The 24,695-nt window shown below is 36.8% G+C and overlaps 1 protein-coding gene across 51 annotated transcripts in view; it reads left to right on the top strand.

Moving 5' to 3' along the window:
• Positions 1-24,695, top strand: part of Ptprd (protein tyrosine phosphatase, receptor type, D) — a 2,270,506-nt gene that overhangs the window by 1,945,034 nt on the left and 300,777 nt on the right. For 26 of the 51 annotated variants that reach the window (NR_160919.1, NM_001352630.1, NM_001352628.1 and 23 more), the window contains 2 exons: positions 19,811-19,956; positions 22,923-23,064. Coding sequence is in view for 49 of the 51 variants with exons in the window: in NM_001352630.1 (NP_001339559.1) it covers positions 19,811-19,956; positions 22,923-23,064 (288 nt within the window). In the remaining 2 variants the exon portion in view is untranslated. Of the gene's footprint in view, positions 1-19,810; positions 19,960-22,922; positions 23,065-24,695 lie in introns of all 51 variants that reach the window. The other 25 variants (XR_003954893.1, XM_017320046.2, XM_030253324.1 and 22 more) reach the window with 1 other exon arrangement.

Here is a 24,695-nt window from a genome sequence, read left to right as displayed (position 1 = left end):
CATTCTAATCATAAATGGCTTTTCACCTTTGAGTTATAACCAACAAAACACATGTAGTATTCCTGGCGTTAATTTGTGTTGGGAAGAAAATCAAGATTTTCAGGTGTGCTACTACTTGATTGTATTTTAAAAATCACTTTCCTCATCATAAAAATTATCAATCAAATCATCTAAAAATGAGTTTGAAGCATCATGCCATTTCAGAAGTTAGGTGCTACTCAATTATACTTCAAAAAGTTTGTCACCTAGATTTTTTTTCCAGTATAAGTCTAATTTTTCTGAGACGTCTAGTGTGTTCTACTACAGTGTAGGAAAGGACAGTCCTTTGTTTTCTTAGAAAGCAGGTACCAGAAAAAATTTAGTATTATAGGACCAACATTTAAACAGTTATTTCCACAGTATAAAGAGATACAACTTTCAATAGTTAAAATGTATCTTTACACTTGAAGTTGACAAACTTAAGTGCTTATGGGTTGCAATCAAAAGAGTCTCATATAATAGTGTACCCCTGAAATCCCAAAACTTGGGAGGTCTAGTCAAGAGGATCATGAATTCAAAGCTAATAAAGCTACATAATGAGTTAAAGGCCTTAAAACTTATGGCATGATGTGGCTCAAATCCCCTTACTCCCAAAAGAATGGTACTAACCTGAAGGCAATATAGGAGAGAAAAATGCCCTTCTGTAGTCCATGTTTGTGAATTGGAGCGTGGGTGCATGCAGGTAGAGTACAAACCCCCCAATGATGGCATGGCCCAAGAGAGCCAGAGAAAGACTCCAGTTGTTTTTAATCACCTTATCATACTGTGGCTTTCCATTAAACATTACCAAACACAGACTGAGTCAGGAACAGCTGAAAGGCCAGAGAGTATGTGACTTTAGAAAGAGTACTGCTACCTCTAGGCATTGTGGTGTCTAAGTGACACAACTCACAGTATCACTTAAGAGACTGCAGTGAGGCCCCCTCATATGTCACAGGCTTGATTCTCTTTTATGTTCAATTCTAACAGTCCTTTCTACAAATTTACTAATTAAAGCTAAAATAATTTATTCTTGTTTCTTTTTTTTTAGTTTTTTTTGCCTTTTTAATTGTTTCATTGAGAATCATTTAAAATGAGAGTAAGTGCAGAGTCCCAAGAGTAAAAGGAGCAAAAATCCTCCAGCAAGAACAATTACCTTGGGATTAACTGGAATGGACACTATGAGAAACAGGGAGTGGTGCTGAGTTTTCTGTATAATGGATCCTTGAGTGAGCTGCCTTTAGATTTAGTCTAGTTCTTGATGGTTAATTTTAGAGTTAGGATACCTACCTTATAAAAGAACCTAGACATTCCAAACTTACGGGGACAGCTTCCATTCAGATGGACTTCGTTCTTTGCACGTGCTTTCTTCTAAATACTAAAGGAAATTACAAAAATACTCAAAGACCCAGAATCACATCTTTTTCTGTGATTTTAGAGCTACCAATAAGAGAGTCTGGTCTATCTGGAGAAAATGCTGTGGTTGTATTTTGAAAATAGAATTCTGCCTGCTACTGATACTAAGAAAGACTCATCAAAGCTCTTGGACTTTTTTTTTTCCTAGAAAAATTTTCACACAGGGAAGGCTAGAAAACTTAGTGGGAATTCGTATGAAAGAAATTGCAGTGGTTTTCATATTGAGCCTGTAGATTTACCAAATATTGGATTAAATTTGATTCTATACATCTATATATACTTTTCTGATAACAGGCATTAAAGAGAATAAAAAAAATCTTACCAATCTTTTTAGATATCTCTTTGATTTTCATGGTCTATATTATCTTGGTGTTATGTGTGGTTTGTTACACTGAAATTAGACAGCATGTTAGGTTCTGAAATAAGATTAAAATATCAGGTTATCATCGATATTTACTTCATGATATTATGAATTCCTTTGCTCAACGAGGATACAAAAGAATGCAGACCTCTTTTAAACTTAAGATAATATTTTGTTACTAAAATTTTCTCAGCTAAGGAGTGATGAATCCATCACAGTTAGAAAAAGACTAAGAATGCCTACAAGATGGTGTTAAACACAAATGAAGCACTTGGAGATAATACCGGCGATAGAATAATGGGAATAAGTCAGGTCATTTTAGTAACCTTTGGTGGAAGGAAGGCTACTGTGCACTTCAAACGTGTCCCGCATGGTCATTTCTTCTAGACTCTGAAGCTTGGTAGAAATTGTGTTCTACTGCATTATTGTATTGGAAAGAAGACTGCTTTGGGAGGCTCTGGGCTGATAGTGTACACTACTGCCTTCTTGGCATACTTTGAAACTAGTTTTCTTAACTTTTTACTATAATCTAAATCATGGCAATTTGGTAATGTCATTTTTTTAATCTGGAAAAACTGGTTAGTTTTCCTTATAGTCAGGTTGATTATGTGTGTGTGTGTGTGTGTGTGTGTGTGTGAATTGAAATTATTATTTAAATGAAAATAAATACTTTTTATTAATTTTGTGTATATCAGTGTTCTATATGCATGTGCATTGACATATCAGAAGAGGGTATCAGACCACATTATAATCATATTATTAGCCACCTCTGGTTGCTGAGAATTGAACTCAGGACCTTTGTAAGAGTAGACAATGTCCTTAACTCTGGAGCCATCATTCCAGCACCTAAAGTATGTATATTTTAAAAGTTGATAGTTCAGAAAATTCTATTCCTGGGTTTTATTGGCTGTATATAATTTCTTTGATGGCAACTATGTGTTATCAACACATACCAGTTTGCTTGTGTAGTGACAGATCATAACACCCTTCAAATATATAACATACACCAAGTCACCAGTCATTCACATCCTTACCTTAGAAAATGGGAATAGGATTCTGTCAGCTACTGATATTGATAGCAAAGTGACAGGAAACCACATTTTCCCATAAGGACAGCTTAGTGAAGTAGGAGCAGCTTTAATACAGTCTTTGAAATACAAAGTCTTCCCCAATTCAACTGCCTTGATGGATTCCACAAAATTGCAGAATTGCTTTTGCCCCTCTAATACTCAGTGTTTGAAGGGTTGAAGTAGCCCTGGAGGGGCAGAAGGAGTATCCAGTGCCTTTAGCCGCAGGACCATCTCTCTACTTCCTTCCTTGTCACAATCATGATTGTCCCATAAGACTTACTTTATGCCCCTTAAAACAAGGCTTACCTAGTCACCATTTGGGGTATATGGGTACCGTGAACTCAGAGGGGATCAAGAAACACTGCTATATACCCTCAGAATTTCAGTAATTTCTGGTTGAAAAGAGGAATATCATTCTTTCTGTCACTCAAGTTCATAATGTGTTCCTAGGTGTACATCACCCTAAAGTCTCTTCTGGACATCATAGCTTCCTATACAGCTTTGGGTGCTGTAGACTTTGCCCCATAAAAAATTCTGTGAGAAGCTGTCCCCATAGCCTTCTCTGACAGAAATCTGTTGTGTATTAGGCTAGGCTGCCACTTGCGGAGGAAGGACATCTTACCTGCTTTTTCTTGGTTGCTTCATATTTTCATTTTTAGTTGCTTGTTCACCAAAACCAGTCACATTTCTAAGCCATGTTTAGGAATCTTGAATAGATTCATACTGACTTATATTTGAACAGGTGAAGTGATTTTCATTTAAAACATCAGAAGTACTAGTTTAAATACTAAAGGAGGAAAAAAACTTACTGCAAAATCGAAGTAACTAGTGATAGCACATGGTAGGATCATGTTCAGGAAGTAGCAGAGTCCTCGCAATTAATGGTCTTGAGTAGTTTAATCTTCCTTAAGGCGTCACCCAAGGATGACCTTTGATATGGTGCATGACAGCAAGCTAGCTATTGCCGCCATATACTAAGTTCATTTTATTTTATTTCTTCTTAGCCAAACTTGTCTCTAAGATATGTTCACCATTGTAAACCTTAATGCTTATGTATGAAGAACTGAAAATGTATTTAAATTCCTCACAATGGTTGAGACTTTGCTGCAGTTGTAGTCTTATATGTATTGTTTGCACCATTAGCTTAAATTCATTGATTATACAATATGTAATTCTCAATAAAAATGTAAGTAGGTACCTTACTCATAAATATATCTTTGCAACATTGGAGCAGGGTCTGTGTTGAGCCAGAGAAAGAAGACAGATATGCAACATCTATGTGTGAGATCAATGATGCAGCCGTGAGAATAGTGACGGAATAGAGTAGAGTGGTGATTGGCTGGAGAAGTCTGAGCTAGACTGTAAACAACTCTGGAATCTGCTGAGATAGAGTCATTGCTTTTGCTGTGGCAAATTTGAATATTCCCTGGGGCTTATTCACAATGCTTGCTTGTCATAGTTGATGGTGTGGGTGTTATTGGGATAATATTGGAGAGAAGCCAGGAGTCCAATATACCTTCTGCCATACACAGACCTGTTCCAAAAGGTCAGTAGTGAGAGATGCTCCATGCTTTTACAGGAATTGTCTGTTAGCCAGGGAGAAAGTAGAATTGGTGATGTGTGTATAAATAGATATGTTGTGTAGCAATGCCCCAGGGCATGAAGGGGGTGAATAAAGAACACACGGAACACAGTTTGTCTTTCTAGGGCAAACTAAACAAGAGAGTGTTTTCTAGTTAGATGTGGAAAAAATTTACAAATGTTGGATACCATTATTTCATCTGTGTAACAGGAAACTTGAGAATCTGTCTCTTTGGGGTGAAAGGTTAGAGCAAGGCAGGCTGCTGTAGACAGGTACAGGTAATAGGTTGATTAATAGATGGTATAAGGGTTCATTTGAGGTTGTAAAATCATAAGGGTTTGTCATACTAGCTCTGACTGCTGTGATTTTTCGCAGGTAGGGAGAAAGATATGAATGATGTACACCGTTTTGGCCAATGGAATGCAGTGAGTGTTTAGGCACACTCATGGTAGTGATTTAGAAGGGTTTCACCCCTGAGAAACTAGGATGTGCAGTGAATGATGACAGAACCTCTAAGAAAGGACTGTTTTTCCACACGCCCATGGGCAAGTCCAGTGTGCAAGTGTTGTCTTTTAAAGCTTGCTGTCTTTATCACAGTTCATCTCACTGAGGTGCTTAGGAAATCCTAGGTACCATTTGTCTGGGGAGTTGGAATCACAGGTATTTAAGAATCAGCGCCTGCACATCCCTTAAGATTTCCTTCTGTCTTTTTGTCTTGCAAGCTGTGCCTTGAAAAAGAGATCTTTTTGTAGCATTTTTAGATCCACCTCAAAAAGCAGCCTTCACTCTCTATAGTTCCTAAAACATCAGAGACTAAAATTTGTCAAAGGCTCTGCAGCAGGCTTTAAAGCACCATTTCCTCTCATGGAATTAGAAACTATGACGTGGCTATAAAATGAGTCCAGGAAATAAGTGGCGTTCATCTCTTTGGGGATCCCGAGGGCTTTACTTCCACTTGGCATAAGGAAGGATTTTTGCAGGATAAACTCAGGCTCCTTTACCAATTCTCCTTATGATCATCTAAGTTATGGTCTATGCATCCTGCTGTGTATTCATAAATGGTCCTATTTCTCAAATACAAGAAAATATTTTCTTCCTTCCATAATATTCTGTGGACACTAAAGGGTCCAATAACTTTTGAGGTCTTATCTAAAAGTCCAAGTCCTTGGGATTCCATATTGATGTTTCAGAGTGATGTTCAAAGGCCAGTGTTTTTGTAAAATTGGAGTCCTTAATAATGCGGACTGTATTTTTAGCACCTGAAAGTAGGGCCAACACAGTAGGAGGCCCTGAACATGGTCAGTGCAGCCCTGTTGGCTGATCTGGGTGGCTACAGCATGCCTGAGTCTGGCAAGAGGCCTTGGGGCTCTGCAAATGTTTTCTAAGTTAGCAGGGGGCTGGCACATCAGCTGTCAGCCCCAGCTTCTGTTTATGCTGAAAACAATAGCCTTGTGCTAGGGCAGTAATTATTGGTTGATTTTCTTTCCATAATAAGTATCTTAATAATTTGTCACAAAACCAACTTAAATTGCTATGATGTGGCCTGCATCAGTTAAATTGGGGGAAAGGGGGAAAACCCACAGCAAGAAATATTTCTGGTTATTTCTGCATGCATTCTCTACTGGTAAATAGTGTCATTAAAATCTTGTTTGCAGGTTTTTCACAAGGTTATGTGTGTATGGGAAAGTCCTTTGTTTTCTGACTCAGTACCCTGAGCTGGAAATTAGAGTGTGGTGTGGCAGGGTCGGGGAGGGGGTGGGGTGGGGTGGAATTGTTGGTAAACTGGCTCTGCTTCTTTGGAAAGCCTCCCATATTCCTGGGGCTTAGATACTGTGTTTCTCTAGAAAAGCATACATAATTCGAACGGAAATGAACTGGTTGCAGGATCCACATTGGCCAAAGGAGACAATTAGGAACTTGATATTTGAAGATCAAGCCATCTGATAAGTGTCTCCACAATATCTGAGCAGTTTCTCTGTTTCTGTGACTCTCTCACCACCAGAGGTGAAATGATATTTATGTACATACATATGAACCCATAGGAGAAACTGGAACTAAAGGAGTGGGAAAGGACCCATCTTCTCATTGATTCCCTTAATGTGTGCTCTGCATGTATTGCAGTTCACCGAGGACAAGAATACAATGTTTGCACGGTAATGCTCCTAGGCTTATTTTATTCATGTATAACTTTAAGCACACAATAGTAATGTTATTATGTTATCCTCAGCTCCACCTAGAGCTCATTTTATTAAGTCCTTTAAAGGTTTATTTTTATCTACAAGCTAAGGAGTTGAATCCTTGGCGGTTTCAGTGCCAGGGTCCAATTACTGTCAGCTCAGGTTTGCTCTGTGGACAGGGCCAGGCCACGGCTGGTTGCTCATCTATTATTATCATTGCCTGCTTGGACATGACTTCACAGCCCTAGCATAGAACCAGTTGTCAGGCTTTCCATCTTTTATGCTTTCAAATAGCTAGCTGAGGAGTGTTTGCTGGTGGGTGGGGCAGCTGCCTGAGTATGTAAGAGATCAGTCATGGTCAAGGTTGAACTTAGACAGGGCCAGCACAAGTCCCTCAGGCCAGCTAGTGGACATGGATGTAGATGCTTTCCTGGCCTGTAAAGGAATGCAAATTATATATATATATATTTAAAATCGATTTAATATGCAAAAATAAATCGTCTTGATTTCTTAATACATATATCCAGCTGGAAAGGTTCCAGTAGCCAAGATGTTTAATATCCCTTAAAATGTTGCCGGTTCTAATAGTTATCTAACATTGAATGAGAAAATTTGGAAGACTATAGATCATTGCCATAACTCTCTGCCCTAGAGCTGTGGCTATGTGGAGAAATACATTTAAATGGAAATAAACAGGGAATCTCAATTTAGTGGGTAATATCTAGAAGGGACAGAGATGCATACCTAAAATTTCTTATTACTTAAATAATTGTATTTGCGTTAAAGTGCCTTGAATGCCTATAATGTGTGGATATTACACAAAATAAGCCCATGACATAAATCTTACAAACTTAGAATACTAATGCTCCTAGCAGGGGACTCATCTAATTGAGAACAGTGCTGGGCAGTTTCCAAACATAGCCTTTAAATCACCACTTCCTTTAAAAACAACACTTGCTTAGAGGGAAATCGTTTCTTTTTAGTTTGCATTTTAATTTTCCCACTGACCATTATATACTTGAATAAAAATTAACAAATGGTGAGAGCATTTAAAACACTGAATACCAAAGAAGTGTTTTTATATGAATCAGATTTTAAGTGCTTAATCATTTAGAAGACAAAATATTTATTTAGACGATATTATTAATTACAGGGTTTTGCTGAATTCTCAATAAAGACTGTTTAATGTGGCCCACTGCATTAACCATACTATGCAGGAAGCAGAGGCAGGTGGATCTTTGTGAATTCAAGTCCAGCCTTGTCTTCATAGGGATTTCTAGGCAAGCCAGAGCTACAAGTAAGACTTTCTCAGCCCAAACAAAAACTGAGTCAGTTCTTTTGCATATCTTATTCTACAAAAAGATAGCTATATAATAATATACTAAATTAGTGTATGTACAAAAAAAAAGCCATACCTCTTTAATAAAGATTTGTAACAATGCTTTCAGTTTCTGAAGCAAATACATTTGAAGGCTATCAGTTTTATGAAAACATATACACTTGCACACACAACACTCCTATATTATTGCTTGGGAGAAATTTCTTAGCTACTTTCATTCCCAGACTACCTTCTCAGTTTAACCAAACTGAAATTGGTGTCAGTGAAAAATGGTTTACTGGTCCCAGGTGACATCAACTCCAGCACTGTCCCTACCGTTCCATCGCAGCAGACACCTTGGGATTTCTCTACTAGTTCCTTTCAGTCCTGGATATTATCTCCCGTTATTTCACATTGGAGAACAACAAAAGTTTCAAGTTCTCTTGTTCAAAACACCAGGCATATTGCAACAGGCCTATTCACATGTGCGGATAGAAGAGGGCAGGCCTGTGGCTCAGAGCAGCCAGTAGCAATGATGTGTTCACTATATTGTAGCTATTTATCTTACTTCAAGATATATTAATACCCAAGTCATAAACATTTACTTTACAGCTGGGAAAGGTGTATGGCCTCACCATCATCATGTTTTATTTAACACAGAATATAGCATATTATGACCAAAATAAACCGTCCTCTATGGTTGTATGCCAGAGCAATAAAATGTCTCTGAACTATTGACATTCTTAGTAAGACTAGCAATTTGTTTTGGTGTAAGACACTCAGAGTAACCACTAGTTTATGACATAATCTTAAATCACAGCCATAGTCTGTGTAGCCATCCCATCATGCCTTGGACCAGAGTCACACATTCTAATGAAAGACCATATCAACATCACTGTTTAGATATCCACTTAGCAGTTCCACTAAGGCCTCCTCTAGCCCATATGTGTGTGTGTGTGTGTGTGTCAAAAAATATATATACATACATACATATACATATATACATATATATTTTTTTTGAGACAGGGTTTCTCTCTATAGCCCTGGCTGTCCTGGAACTCACTTTGTAGACCAGGCTGGCCTTGAACTCAGAAATCTGCCTGCCTCTGCCTCCTGAGTGCTGGGATTAAAGGTGTGTGCCACCACCACCCAGCAAAATGTGTAGCCCAGGCTGGCCTTGAACTTGTGATTCTCCTGTCTCTGCCTCCTCCAGGAAATCCTACCAGTGTGTGCCACCACTGCCTGCCAATATTTTTAAAATATGCTTACTCAGTATATCTCACCATTTCCCAGAATGGTGTACTAGAAATAAGTAAAAAGCTACACATAACATTCAGTATTTATTTGCTGCTGCTGCTTCTTTTTCTTTTTCTTCTTCTTCTTCTTCTTCTTCTTCTTCTTCTTCTTCTTCTTCTTCTTCTTCTTCTTCTTCTTCTTCTTCTTCTTCTTCTTCTTCTTTCCTCCTCCTCCTCCTCCTCCTCCTTCTTGTTTATACCCTAATAAATGTACCAAAGAAACTCTTCTACTTTTGGAATTCCTGAGCTATGAAACTTCTCTGAACGATCAGCATTCTCAGTAAGACTGGTCATTTATTTTGGTGTAAGACACTCATACTAAGCACTAGTTTACCATGTTTACTAGTTTATCATGGGTTTACCAATTGGCTACATTGTTGTGGGCACAAATTTTACCCTGCTTAAATTGCCAAGATAGTCTGAGAATGAAAGCAGCTAAGAAACCTCCTACTTTTTAGTGTCTTTGGTTTAGAATTAGTTTCCAAAGCAGATTCATTATGTCACTCACTGGTAATTTACTTATCATTTAATCATAATTTATCAAATCAGATGGATTGATCATCATTAAACATAATCATTTCTTCTTCATCCTAACCTGCTATCTGTACATTGGATCACACAGGACAGGTAATTTGTTTATTTGAAGAGGAGTGACACACTAGATATAAGTGAAGATGCTCGGCAGAACATAGAGAAAAGCAACGCCACTCTCTCCAGTTTTATATTTCTCTAAAAACTGTGCTATCATCCTGTCACATTATCCAAGAATATTCCGCGGTACTTCCCCCCCCCTCTTCCTTCTCCTCCTCTTCCTTCTCCCCCTCCTCCTCTTCCTTCCCCCCCTCCTTTTTTATCTTTTTTCTTCTTCATTTTCCTTCTCCTCCTGCCACTCCTCTTCCACTTCTCTCTCCTCATCTTCTTCTCTTCTTCTTTGACAAAGTATTGCCATGTACCCGTGACTAGGCTAGAACTCAAAGACATCCACCTGCTTCTGCCTCCCAAGTGCGGGAATTAGACGTTCACCAGTGCCCCCCTAGTTTAATTATTTGTATGAACATCTTGAGTGATGTGCAGTTCTGGTTGCATTTTGAACACCATCAGCAAATGAACTGCATCAGAGAAGATCCAAGAGTGTGACTTTACAACTTGAGAGGCTTTGAAGCTGTATAAACTGTTGTTATTCTTCATCCCAGCCGTAGTGAGTCTTTACCAGAACTGAAAGAAACTTGGATCACATCTAAGCTGTAATATAGTGGAAGACACTATTGCGGCTTGCTGCTCTGAGCGCCAGACCTGCCCTCTTGTATCCACAAATGTGAATAGGTCTGATACTATATGTAGAGTGTTTTAAACAGCAGAGCTGGCAATTATCTTGTGACTTTGGAATGTGAAGTAACTGCAAATGATATCCAGGATTGAAGAGATCTGGTAGAGAAGCTGGGGTAGAAGGCCAAGGACAGTGGTGTTGGAGATAATTTCCTCCAGGAGCCAAGCAACCATATTTTTGCTGACACCAATTTTAGTCTAGTTAAACTGTGTAGATAATTCTAGAAGGTATGTAGCTAAAACATTTTCCACAGGCTGTAACCTGGAAGAGGTGTACATACGCGTGGACATTTTCAGTGAGTCATAAAGCCAACTAGATATGATGTGCTGCCTTGTGAGGTTGGTCAGTGTGCAGATGATCTATCCGTGTTCACTGGTTACTGAGAGCATTGCAGACTTTGTGGAGAATGTTTCATATCCATGAGCTCCTTTAGTGTCCATAGCAAGCTTATAAGTTGGCATTCTGAGATTTGCTTGATATTAGCACATATAAAATGATGTTTAGAGAAATCTTTATTGCATATACTTTTATATCTGTAAACAAGACAAACAATCTGCACATTGAACACATTTTAGATCATTCTTGATTGTCTTTTTATACAATTTTAAATGTAATATCATTACCTGAAACTATTTTTATTTGTAACACTATTACACAGATGACTTAGTTCTTAAATCTTTTTCAAAGGAAATCCCATCATTTACTTTATAAGTAACTTCTCTTGAGGAGAAGGTATGAGTGCCACTCAACTGAACTCCCAGGGGTACTGGAAAATTTAGATGAATTGAATTAAATTTTTGCTGAATATTCCCTTAAAGCTGCTTAATTAAAAGCAATGAGAGTCCCAGTAATACCCATTAAAAATTAAACTAAGCTAACAAATTGTAACATTTAGCACATTTGAAATTTATACAAATAATAACCTATATTACTTAAAAGAATTCAATTATTTTATATGTAGATAAAATTGATTTAATAGTTTGTTGATAGAGCAAAATAAATACACAGGACCACGGGAGTCACTAAAATGGAAAGAAAATCCTAAAAACAAAGTCAGAATGTATTAATTATTGTAATATAATTTCTATGAAAAGTTTTCTCCCTAAGAGTTTCAGAAACAAGTTTGAAAATCTAACATATTCCTACCTACTTTGACCCATTTAATCTGAAAATTAATTTTATATTATACAGTTATATATTCAGATTTCTCTAACAAACTCTTCTTTTTTCTTGATATTTGTGACTTTATCACCAGGAATGACGTTTTTATGTCTAAACAAAAAAATGTTCAAACCAGGGTTAAAAGAATTTCTTCTTTGGGTGGTGGATCAGCCAGTGCCCTTCTCAAGCTCATTTTTGATCTCCAACTTCTACCTCTTAGTTTAAAATACATGAAAGTTTGGAAATGATAAAGTTATAATTTTTAGTATTAATCATGGCTCAGATAAATAGACCACTAAAAAATGTAACTGTGAATGCTTACATTATTTTTCAAACCCAGTTTATTAAAATTTGTGAAAAGCTTTTAAGTTTTTATTTTTCAGCCTATATGTAATAATTTATAATATATGTTGGAATTTTACATTAAGAATAAAGAGCATCACAGTTATATACAAACATGAGACAATAATTTTAAGAATGCTTATCAGAGTCTTTTTATGATACTGAAAGAGAAATGACTGAAATCCTTTGACAATTTAAAAAAGTCTATTTACATACTTAATGAAATAAAATTGTTGTTTTAAAATTTTAATTGATCTAGATGTATTTTAAATATAATTCTGTCATAGCTGCTATTTAATTTGTTTAGATGAGATGGAAAATGCTAAAAATTATTCATTGACATAAAGTATAGGACATTCCCAGTATCTCTTATCTCTATTATCCACTGAAAACAATTTGTACAAGGAACATGGTAGGGTCTGTGAGGTGATCAGGTTGCAGGTTTCTCTCAAGCTAGTGCTCATGTGGTACAGAAGGAAGCATAGACTCTATAGTACCTAGAGTGAAATATGTGCTATCAAGACTCAATTGAGGTAAAGAACATGTGATAAAAGAGATAAAGGGGCTAAAGGTTCGTGGTTTCATTCAAGTGGGGATTCAGAGAGAGAGTTTGGGGGGATTTTATTGTGAGTGAAAAAAAATTCTTGACATGGGGAAACCACAAAAATCCGTTCTGTTCCAGAAAAGAACATAGATCAGTGCATGCAAACCAAGTGCATGATAGTCCGTAGTGGGCACGTATTGGAAAATGTGCCTAGCAGCCATTCAGAAAGATCTAGAAAGTCAAACAATTTCTGAATTTATTTGGCAAATATAAGCTCTTGGGTTTCTTTAGTGTGTGAGTGGAAAATACATAGATATGACATTGTTGTAGAAGCACTAGAACAAAAGTTGTAAAGAATTAAAAAGAACAAAAAGACTTCAGGGCAATATTGTAATATTGATTGAAGATACGAAAACCTGAAGGCTGGGGAGTGTCAACCAGCCTCACTCAGTACTAAGCAAATATGTCAATTCTTGATAGATTGTTTGCCTCCCCCAAACAGAATTTCTCTTTTTATGGACTTATGGATAGTGCACCACACAACTGTACATTTTTCCTCTGTGGCTCCCATGTAATTCTAAGGTCCATTATAGAAAGAAAGCAATGCCATTCTTCTTGAGTCCGAAAGCAGAATCTAGAGACTGTTAGAGGTGTATTATGTGGCCTGAGTTGGTCATGGGACAATTAGGTAAAAAGGTGAGATGAGTCTCAAGGGGTGAGCCTCTGGGACATGAAGTCCCTCACACAGAAGTGTCCATGTGGTATGATGAATACTTGGTATATGACATAGTGTCCTTTCATGTGCCACCTTTGAAATGTTAGACAATAATATTACAAGTATTAGAAATGAAACCAGACATTGAGAGCATACTTTAAGTGGAATAAGTGGAATGTATGTTTTATAAAGTCAGATTTCATTTCCTGACTTCTTTCTTTCCCATTATCTTTTTCTTCCTAGTGTTTTTCCTGTCCACCAGTGCATATACTAACTCTTATCAGCTAATAGAGTGGTAGCTGTACAGAGGCATCTGTCTTTAAAATGTGAGCACACTCCAGTAGTCATCCACAAAGAATTTATAGTTGAAGCCTTAATAAAATCAATGGTTTATGCAGGTGTATCAGTGGGTATGAAGTAGTAGCAAGAACCTTAACATGTCACTTGGTTGGTTCTTTTCATGAGCAAATATTGATCATATATATAGATTAATGCCAATAGTCAACTCTGCTGAACTTGGAATCCAGGTAACATTTGAATGAACTTTGGGATTTTTCTCTTTTGGCCATGGCTCATGATTGGTTACCTCACCCCTGATCTATTTTCCTCCTAGAATTGTGTCACACTATAGCAGAACATTCTGAGAGAGCATTTTCCTGGTGGATTTTCTTAGTGAGCTATAACTGCTCTAATAGCACAAATGACTTAATCCTGTGGAATATCAGCACTATGTCCTTTGTAGTTAAAATAGTTGAATACACTTTTAAAATTACAACAAAATGAGAATTGTATATTGCCTGTGCAATATCGGTAACTTTCTGTCTTCCAATTTGGTATAGTAAAACAAAGCCTAACAGTTAGAGTAGATAGTCGAAGTCTCTTCAGGTCAGTAAGTCCCCATTGCTTTCTTTTGATCCTTCTTTCTCTTCCTATTTCTGCTCCAAATATCTGTATTAATAAGCATTGGCTCTCAACCTTCCTAAGGCTAAGACTGTTTAATACAGTTTTTCATGTTTTAGTGACCCCAACTATAAAATTATTTTCATTGCTACTCCATAACTGTAATTTTGCTACTCTTATGAATTGCAATGTGAATATTTGATATGCAGGGTATGTGATATATGACCCTTATGAATGGGTCTTTGGATTCCCCCACAAAGGGGTCATGAACCACTGGTTAAGAACCACTTCTTTAAAGCTTTCTGTCAGTTTATATGGTATGTCTCAAAATTCCATTTTGTAGGAAGTGTACACTCTGCATATAAGATTGCAAAAAAAATTGTCTAGTGCATGCAAGTTATAAAGAATAATTATTCTTTAATCAATTCTGAAATGTTCTGTCTTGTAAATCAAAATATAAAGATAAGAGGTTGTTTAGTTAGTTGTATTAACATGGAAATGGGATAAACAAGTCATAAATAGTCTGTTTGAGTTGGAAGAGACAGGATTGGATAGGAAGGCCCTGTTCAGATCTAATGTAACTATGTGACAAGTGAGGTACCTCTACATTATCCACAGTTTATAGGACACATATTGGGAAAACCATGCAGATGACAGCTGAGCCATGGGCTCTATCCTCCTCAGATACACTTGGGACCTTACTCTTTCATCATGTGCCCAGAAGGTGTTGTCACTGTCTCCCCACTGTACACAGGCCCAGTCGAAATCAAACTTATCATAACAGCATGCACACGAGCTCTGGCCACTCTTTGCGTTTCCTTCTGTGGTTCTAGGCTATCCTCTGGCTATACAACATGGTAAAGCTGTAATGATCTTTGAACATTCTTGAACTCCCTCTTGTGCTCTTTTATTTTCAACCAAGTTGTTTCAGGTATGCTGTTTCTGATCTATTTTTCAGAGTCCTTGCCTTGACATTGGCAGGGACAGGTCTGAGATAGCTCAACTTGAAGGTGTTCCATAAGGGAGAAAGCAGGTTCCTAAACATAGGCTGCCTTCATCTTCCTACTGAACATTCCCCCCTCTCCTTTTGTATCCCTCAAGATTATTAGCCTTCTCATTTTAAGATCTTGAGTACAATGTTATGACTAATATTCCTTTAAAATCAAAACTCTCTATTTAAGGAAATGATAATCAGTGAAAAGAAATGAAGCCAATTAGTTACATGCTGCTTAGTGTTTTTCCTTGTGAGACATGTTTCCTTGATGTCCACAGAAACGTCATATTAATTAGAGTTAAATTAGACAAATGACACCTCATTTCTCCTTTCGCTTTATACTGTGTTCTCTCTGTGATTCTAATTTAAAGCCGTCTTAGTTGACCAACCAAATTATATCAAACCTGAGTCATCTTAAAATGTAAGAATTTCCCCAATACTGCTTTTCTATAGATTCTGGTTTTTCATCAATGGTTTTGTCTTGTGAATGTCTGGCTCTACTTAACAAATTGTCCTACAGAAATAACTTTGTCCTCAGTAGCTCATGTGATTCAGGATGGCCAAGAGAGTTTACTAGTCTTAATTAGTTCACTCCTATAAACTTATCGCCATAAGAGTACTTTGTATGAACTAACTTGCCCTTGGAAAGCCAGCAACTTAAAACACAGTATAGTATCAGAATTCAGTTGTATCATGTAAAACTCAATTGGCAGCCTTTGGCTCATCCTCTGCTACCATAGTAAATGACAGTCTACTGTAGTAAACTTAGAGCTTCTATGTGCATCGTGAATGTATTATGAGGTTGTACAGTGAATGAATATAGCTAGGTATTATGGTCAACATATTTCATAGTATTTACTAAGCCCATCTTCCTTTTTTTAAAAATTTTTTTATTAGGTATTTTCCTCGTTTAAAGCCCGTCTTCTTATTCCTATGTGTGTTTGTAGCTTCCATGTCTTGCATTTGGAACATAGACTTTCTGTGTTGAACAGTAATTTGAGCTCTGTAGTTCCTATCATTTTATACACATACACATACACACACAGAGAGAGACATACGCACACTCACACACATACATACATACATATATACATATACATTCTCACTTATCAAAAACAGCTTGAATAGAAATATATCACTCAAAGTACAACCTTAGTGACTATGTGTAAGTAGCAACAACACCCAGCTAGCTGAATTAGGACTGGAAGACCACGGCTCAATGTACTGGTAACTGAATATTTCTTCATTACTGTTTCCCTCTATACTCTTGCATTTCTTTTGCTTCTTATCTTCAGGAGAAGTGTCGCATTTCATCAAAAAAATGTTCATTATGCAGCACTGTTGATGCACTTGTTTGTTTTGTCCTCATCTGTGATGTGTTCTTTTGTGATATCCCTGTTTGTGGGGTTTTAGTCAAGCATTGTATTAAATTTTTAATTGTATACTTCTCTTTCCTTCTAAAGAAGGAATGATTCTAAAGAGCATGACCAATATTTGGGAAGCATGCACACCAAAATATGATAGAGTGTTCATCTAGATCTTTTCATCTTTTGCCAGTGTAGATTGGAAATTTCTGATTCATGTTCTTATGCCTCCTAAGATGAAATTATTCACCTTTCCCTAGCATTACAGGAGTTATGGAATTTAGCCCTCTATTACATATCTTCCAGTGTCTATCTGCCTAGAATTGGCAGCACCAGTCTTAGAATTGGTCCAGCCAGAAAATCATTTACACAACATACATGTGTACTAAAAAATTATCAAAAATATATATTGATATCCTTCAGAAAACAATGATATTTATTCCTTTTATGGTTTGGAAATTCTGGGCGGACGTAGCCTTTTATTGCATGGCAACTATTTCTTGCAGATTTTTCAAAATCTATAAATTCCCCCTCCTTCTTTGGGAATAGAAACAGAACAGTATGTCTTACAAAGTCTTCCCTAGTACAGGGGAACCAGCAAGTGCTTTAGGGTTATTAAATACATAATGGGTATGTGCACAGTCGTCTCATCCATTGGCCCTTCATATTTTCTACAACCTTGCAAGAAATTTTAATACAATTTAAATGGCAATTTAAACAGATTTTAATTCAGGTTGATCAATTTTAGAATATAGAAAGGAAATTAAAGGACTCAGAATTAACAGTATTGTGACAATTGGGGGCTTTGTTTCCCAGAGATGCTTACGAGGAATTTTCTTTCATTACTAGTCATGTTTTGTAGATGAGATTGGTTTTATTTTTATAAATTTATTTTTATTCAGTACTGACAAAGGGCAATTTTTTTTTATCAATTTACTTCTCTTGAAATGATAGAAAGAGAAATAAGAAAACTTGTAATGCAGGGTTTGTTTTCAGGAAAATAATGATATACTATGATAATTCTTTAGTTTTTTTTAATTAGTTTTTTAATCCTTTTCACTACTAGTCAATTTCAAATCTTTTTAAAGTATTTCTCACTGCTTATTATAATTATCTCATTTATATTTCTATCCATGGATGCTATAGTGTGTGGTATTGAACAGGGCTGGTAGAGCCCACTTGTACTCCTAATTTTTCTTAACATAAACATGCCCCAGGCTTTTGTGTTTCCATCAAAAAGCTGAATTTGCTAATGAGAAGAGGAGCTCCTTCCTATGATGAGATTATAAAGATGCCTCTCTTTCATTTGTCTTGAGCTCCCCCATTTATGTAATCATAAAATTAGATAGGAACCTGCAAAGCTGGAATTATATTTGCAAAATAATTTGTCTCTCTCTCATGTCTTGACAGTGAAGAAACAGTAAAGCTATATGATTTCCCTTTTGTCTCTGAGTCTTTGTCTCTGTCTATCTATCTATCTATCTATCTATCTATCTATCTATCTATCTATCTATCTATCTATCATCTACCTACCTGCCTACCTGCCTGCCTACCTACCTGTCTGTCATTATCATTTGTCAAAGAACAGGAGGTTTGCGATTATCTGGTTTTTCAATCTGCCAAGAAATCAAACTGGGTTAGAACATGTTATGGGTATTGTAAGGCATCAGATGAAAACATGATGGGGGACAATGTTTCATGACAGCAAAGAACAAAAAAGATATAATTCTGCTAATTTCTGTCCTGGAGTTTGAACATTATATTTAAATATTAACTAGAAGTAGTTACACCTGTTGTCAGGGATAACACTAAAGAACTGTAGGTGATAAAATCTGTACAGCCATTAAAAGAAAAGAAAGGAAAATGGAAAAGTAAAATGGTCTTGACATGAAAATATTTTTTCAAATATAACAATAACAAATCTTAAATATGGAGAAAGGCGAGGTGGCTCACCAGTCAAAAGCTCTTGCACCATGACCAGTCCATGCCTAAGAAGCCCATAACCTGCAACTCTAGCTCCAGGGGATCTGATGCCCTGTTCAGGCCTCTTCAGATCACTGCACATATGTATTCATACAAACAGACATTATATATCCACAGATGAAAACAGAACCATTTAAAAAGCAACTAAAACACTACTTTACAAGCTACCGTCGTTAATGTTTTCACATATTGTGCACAATTTAAGTGTTTTCTTATCAGATGTCCCTCAGAATTCTGCATTACATTTTTATACTTTTTCATTGATTCATCAGTGTTTTTTATATCATAGGTTAAATAGTTCCATCTTATATGTACTATTTCCTAATCATATTGTAATTCATTTTAACATAAACATTTATATTATTAGTGTTTGTTTTACTTATATTTATGCTGCCTATGTTCTTCTACTAATCAGACTACTCAATAAATATTTTATATATAAATACTCATCATATTTGACTACATCTTATGTCATCACCCTGGGACTGATTTTTAGATTTGAAAATATAACATAGGAAAGAAGTGTTTTCAGAGAGGAAAGGGATACTACTGCTCGAAGAATCAACTGAGATGGAGACTCTAGAAAATTTCATTTTCCATTCCATTCTTTCTTCTTAAGTAACCATAAGTTGATGTCTTCTAATAAACACTCTTTCCCTGTGACTTGGGAAGCTTCTATGGGTTCCTTTTCACAAAATGAGGAGGATCTACATTACAAGACAATGTGTGACTGCCCCAGTGTCCTTTCCCCCTTCCTGCTTCCTGCTGTGCCTTCTAATTCCAGGCTATATTTCTTGTCTCTTTAAAATTTCCTAGAACATCCCTTAAATGTCACTAATTTTAATAGCCTAACTGTGGCAGTGCTGCTTTCTGGCAACATCCTGATAGTGACATCAAAGCAAAGTGCTGGAATTTTACTCACTTTGATTGATGAGCTTTTCGCTACCGTGGACAAATTGGATTTTTAAATACTGGTAATAAAAATTAATGTGTGATGTTGCTTTTTGGATGTTATTGGATCTCTGCCTTAATTCAGGTTTTAGCAATGAAAGCACTAAGAGATAACAGTCCTTGACCACAAAATTACCCTCCAAAGCAGAAGGTGGTTGCCATGGGGTTTTTTTTAACCTTTGCAAGTTGATGCTGTGGATAAGACTGTGTCCTGGGAGGGGAGAGGTGGAGTCGGGTCATAATCTGCTTCAATATAGCTGCTAATTGTTATGTTTATTTCTTCTTATTTCAGCACCCCCCAGGTTTACACGAACTCCGGTTGATCAGACAGGGGTCTCTGGAGGAGTTGCATCATTCATTTGTCAAGCTACAGGAGACCCAAGACCTAAAATTGTCTGGAACAAAAAAGGAAAGAAAGTCAGCAACCAGAGATTTGAGGTATTAGGTCCATTGTTCTGTTTCTCTGGGGAAGGATGCATCTATTCTCTCTCTGCTCTGCTTTGAGGTGTCATAAGCACTGAGTTATGACAGTTATCTTACCTGCAATGAGCACTGTAATCCAATGTCTTTCGAGGATAGAGAATGTGGTCATTGCATAAGGACTTAACTAGGGTCTGGGGATTTTTTTTTTTAATTGCATGTCTGAGATTCTGGTTTCTGTTGTAAGTAAGGGGCATAATGGGGTCTTAGACATGTCTGCTAGACTCATCTTCAGACTGCTTCCTCTTAAGATTGCAAGGTATAATCCCATATCCTCGTTTTTCCAACTCCAAAGGACAGATGAAACATGTACATCTTTCTAGAAGTTTTTATCCTCCTCAGTGCTACTGAGGGGCATGGTTAGATCTGAACACAATGTATGGATGGGTAAACAGTGCCCATTTGTTTACAGCAGATTCTAAACTTTGTTGTTGAAAATGGGATCAATTATATCCAATCCTATACCTTAAATTCAGAATTTTTTCCTGGAAGGGGATTTCGGTCTCTGTTAGCAAGTCAAGAGAGGAGGGTGGATTAAAATATCAAGACTCAACTTCACTAACCCTATGGACTATAATAAGAAAGTCTCTTTTGTGCTTTAGCATAAAGTACCATGTAAAAGAGACAGGCCAGAGTAATTATTCAGGGAATCTAGTGGAGACTTTCTGTCTTCTTTCAGGAAAAAGTACACAATGATGCTGTCATTTCAGTATTGGGAGGAAGTGTGTGGTTGAGAAACCTGTTCATTCCAAAGCACGCCACACTCGTAAATGAAGATGCCCAGAGTGTACTGATTTGTAGGGGACACCAAGACTCCTGAGCTACCCAAATTATAAAATCTCTCTTCCGTTTTGCCTGATTTCCTAATAGATTTCATGCCCTAGTTCACAGTTGGGAAAATTGATTATAATCTCTGATGAACAGTAATATCACAACTAAAACTCAGAATACTGTATAATCATTGTTCGGAGTGTTCAGCGCAGGCTCATGTTTAGAAGAATTCTGATTAGAAATAGCAGTGAAGTTTAAAATTTGAACTTCAAGTTATAACTTATAATATTACAAACTTAGAGATAAATTTTTTTATTTTTGCATGTTTGAATTTAAGATACATTGGTTTGAACTTTTCAAGAAACTTTCTACTCAATACACAAACTAACATGTTATTTGTGAGAATTTGGCATATATGAACTTTTTTCCCTTTTAAGTTAAAAGTTTTTTTTTCTCCCCAAGAGCTCTTTGATATGCTTTCTGTTGACAGTGACCTTCTAAATAAATCTTATTAAAATAAATGATAGGACCACATGGTTCAAAGCATAAGATCTTCTTTGTACATACTTGCTAATGAGAATCATATAAACAAATTCAGAAAACAAAACCAAAAATAACAAATTCAGGGAAAATTATTTTATGTAAAGCAACTATGTGAAGTGATCTCAAGTCTTGGGCTGAAAAAAACCTTAACCAAATTTGTAGTGTGTCTACACACACACACACACGAGAGAGAAAGAGAGAGAGAGAGAGAGAATGTTTTGCTGCTGTTTCTGTCAATGCCAAGTATGGTGTTTGGCACATAGAAAGCATGCATTGATTGCTTTCAAAGTGGAAATTAGAGCACTGGCTTTTAATGCATGACAACATAAAAATGTTTCAATATACAAAATAGTTAAAGTTTATAAATATATAATGATAATTAGTGTAAAATTAATGTAAATTTAAATTTACATTAATTATGTGCATACATTTTCTATATTAAACTGTGGTATACTCAAGTATTTTTTTATAAAATTGTGGATTATTTAAGAAAGATTCTAATAACTGGGACTTGTATCTCTTAGATTCCTTTTAGATGTGTGTTTAATCGAGTTGAAAATACATAGTGGTGTTTTGAGAAATGGAACATTTTGAGTGTTTCTGAATTTACAGTTAAAGTGGAACACATAAAGGAGCTAAAGTGAATACAATTAAAACATGTAATCGCCATTATCTGTATGGTAATACATGCACACAGACACGGGGATTAAGCTCCTCACAACTGGATTGGGTAGAAAGTCTCAGGTCATTCACAGTCGAGGGACATGGACACACTGCAAGAGCACAGCGTCCCAGTCAGCAGCTGCAGGAAGACATCATGGGATGGAGCCATGTTGCTCCTGACTGCTGTCCATGCCTCCCACCACCACTGTGGGTCGCAGACTTTATGCTGGTTCTCTTCCCTGCTGTTAGTACCAGTGTTCCTCTTCCCTTTCACAGTGGAGCTCACAATGACAGCGAATTCAGGGTTGGTGCTTAGCACACTGATGTTTGGCCTGGTGAGACAAGCCTCCATCTCATGGGAAGAAGGCCATAAAAAGGCAGAAAATGTTCAGCTGGAACAAAGAAATGGAATGATTTATGGCAAAATTAATGCAGGCTGCCAGGCTTTGGGTTGGCTCACTTGTTGGCTGCCTAAGTATTAGATTTATGCAGCTCCTCTTTGGGGTTTGATCATATATATAGTTAAGAACTAGACCCTTTAAACGGACAGAAATATTTGTGGTGACAAGCATTATGCTCTAAACGGATCCATGTAAGCACATCTGTTGCCAAAGTGAGTAACGGAAGTTTATCCCTCCAAGCTGTGGTGTGCTTGTAATTACTAAGCTTAAGATATGTTAATGAGAGGATCATGGAGGGTTTTGGTAGGGACAAGAAATCTATCCTTGTCTATTGGTAGTTTTAAGTCTTTCTTTTTTTGTTTGGTACAAAGTATATACATTCGATCAAGTGTTCTCCTGTCCCACTTTATTAGAATTCAGTGCTCTCTCAGAATGATGCCTAGTCTAGTCAGCGCCTAATGGCTGGCTCACTCCTGTGCTGAGAAGTTTAGCTGAGAGGTAGACGATTGTAACAACACCTGTGACAGCTATTGTTTCCTCTAATAGGTAATAGAATTTGACGATGGATCTGGATCAGTACTCAGAATACAGCCCTTAAGGACTCCACGGGATGAGGCCATTTATGAATGTGTGGCCTCGAATAATGTGGGAGAAATCAGTGTGTCCACAAGACTCACAGTTTTACGTGGTAAGTGCTCAAGTTATGGTTGTTGTATCATGGCTGCAGTTCTGTCTGTCAAGTGCTCTTTTATGGGGCTGTTCAGTGAGCAGGGTTGTGGTATGATCACATGAGGAAAGAACTTCTATACAATGTTGGAATGTGCCAAATGTTGATCAAACCATGGGTGTCTTCTTGGTTTTTGAAGGAATGTTAATCAAGAAAAGAAAATAACAATGAAAAGAAGTTTTGCTTTTAAATGCCAGATGCCATTTTGATTTTGGTAAGGCTATCTAGACAGGAAAATGTATGGCTCTCTCCACTGTTAGCATCACTTCTGTCTAGATTTGTTCTTGATTCCTGATACTGCTTTTTTTTTTATTCCTCCTGATGGCTACAAAATTCAAGAAGCTTCCTTTCCTAAAATGATTGGTTAAAAAGAAAGAAAGAAAATTTTATGCCAAAAGTAATTATCTTATTCAGGTGTTTTTTTGAACTGGTACCCATTGATGAATAAAATGATATGACGGATGCCTTTCTCTTTCTTTGTGTTGCTTCTGCAGCCTGTTAAGCATGTCATGGACTGCAGGTGCCTGTTTTGTAGAGTTCCCATACCATGCCAGTGCTGTGGTATAAAATATGCCCCCCTTGCTCTATTTCTAGTCCTGATTCCTTAGTAGAGATAGAAGCATAACCTAACTGAGAAGCTAGCAGATAAAATTACTATGGTAATGTTCTGTGCATCTTTATCTCTTTCTCTATTCTACTGTTTTCTTGTTTTATGCTTCAGAATTGTTTGCAAAACTTACAATAAGACAATTTTTCTTTATACAATTTTGACAAAATTTGAGAAGAATTTAAACTAGTAAAAGAAAACTCCAAATGTTGTAAGGATAGAGAGACTCAGAGAATAGAACTTTATAAAGATAGATGCCAGGGTGAGAACTGCAAGGGTTTTGGAGTTCAGCCCTAGAGTTTCAAGGCTCCGTCAGGATGTATGCGTGTGAAAATTCAGGTCTAGTATGAAGGCACATCAGCTCCCGGTAAAAGTGAGGCTTCTGGCCACATTCCTTTGCTGCTGTTCTCAGAGCCCAGAAGTATAGCCCAAAAGCTCCATTGAAAATAGAGTCCCAAACTAAGGAACAAAGGATCATGAAAGCCCCTATACTGCAGAAAACATGCCCACTGCAGATTAACCCATAAATGCATTCTTTCAGAACCAGAAGGATTCAGAACCTCAAATTCTAAAGAATTGCAGCCAATTCAATCCATGATGAAGCTCAGACATTGAGGGTTTAAATCCTAAGTCTTTGGGCTCATAATGGATGACATAAAATGTATTTTAAACTTTAAAAAGTATTTAAAACATTTGCAAAGATAAAAGGAGGAATAAAATCTACCAGGCAGCTGTAATATCTACTAAAATAAAATGTAGACAGTTTTTGGAATTCAGATGTAAAATTATAATGAAGTGCTCATCCATGTTTATAGATGGTATACTTCTGCTATGAACCATCTAGATATATTTGAATCTACATGTGTGTATTTGTAATGTATCCAGGCTGGGAGCTAAACTGAGTCTTTACACATCCATACCTGAGAAAATCTCAGACTCATCTGTGATATTCTTTTAAATTTTGAACAATCAATTGATTCTTCTA

Source organism: Mus musculus, chromosome 4 (assembly GCF_000001635.26).
Source record: "Mus musculus strain C57BL/6J chromosome 4, GRCm38.p6 C57BL/6J".
NCBI lineage: Eukaryota > Metazoa > Chordata > Mammalia > Rodentia > Muridae > Mus > Mus musculus.
This window is presented reverse-complemented; position numbering and strand designations above follow the sequence as displayed.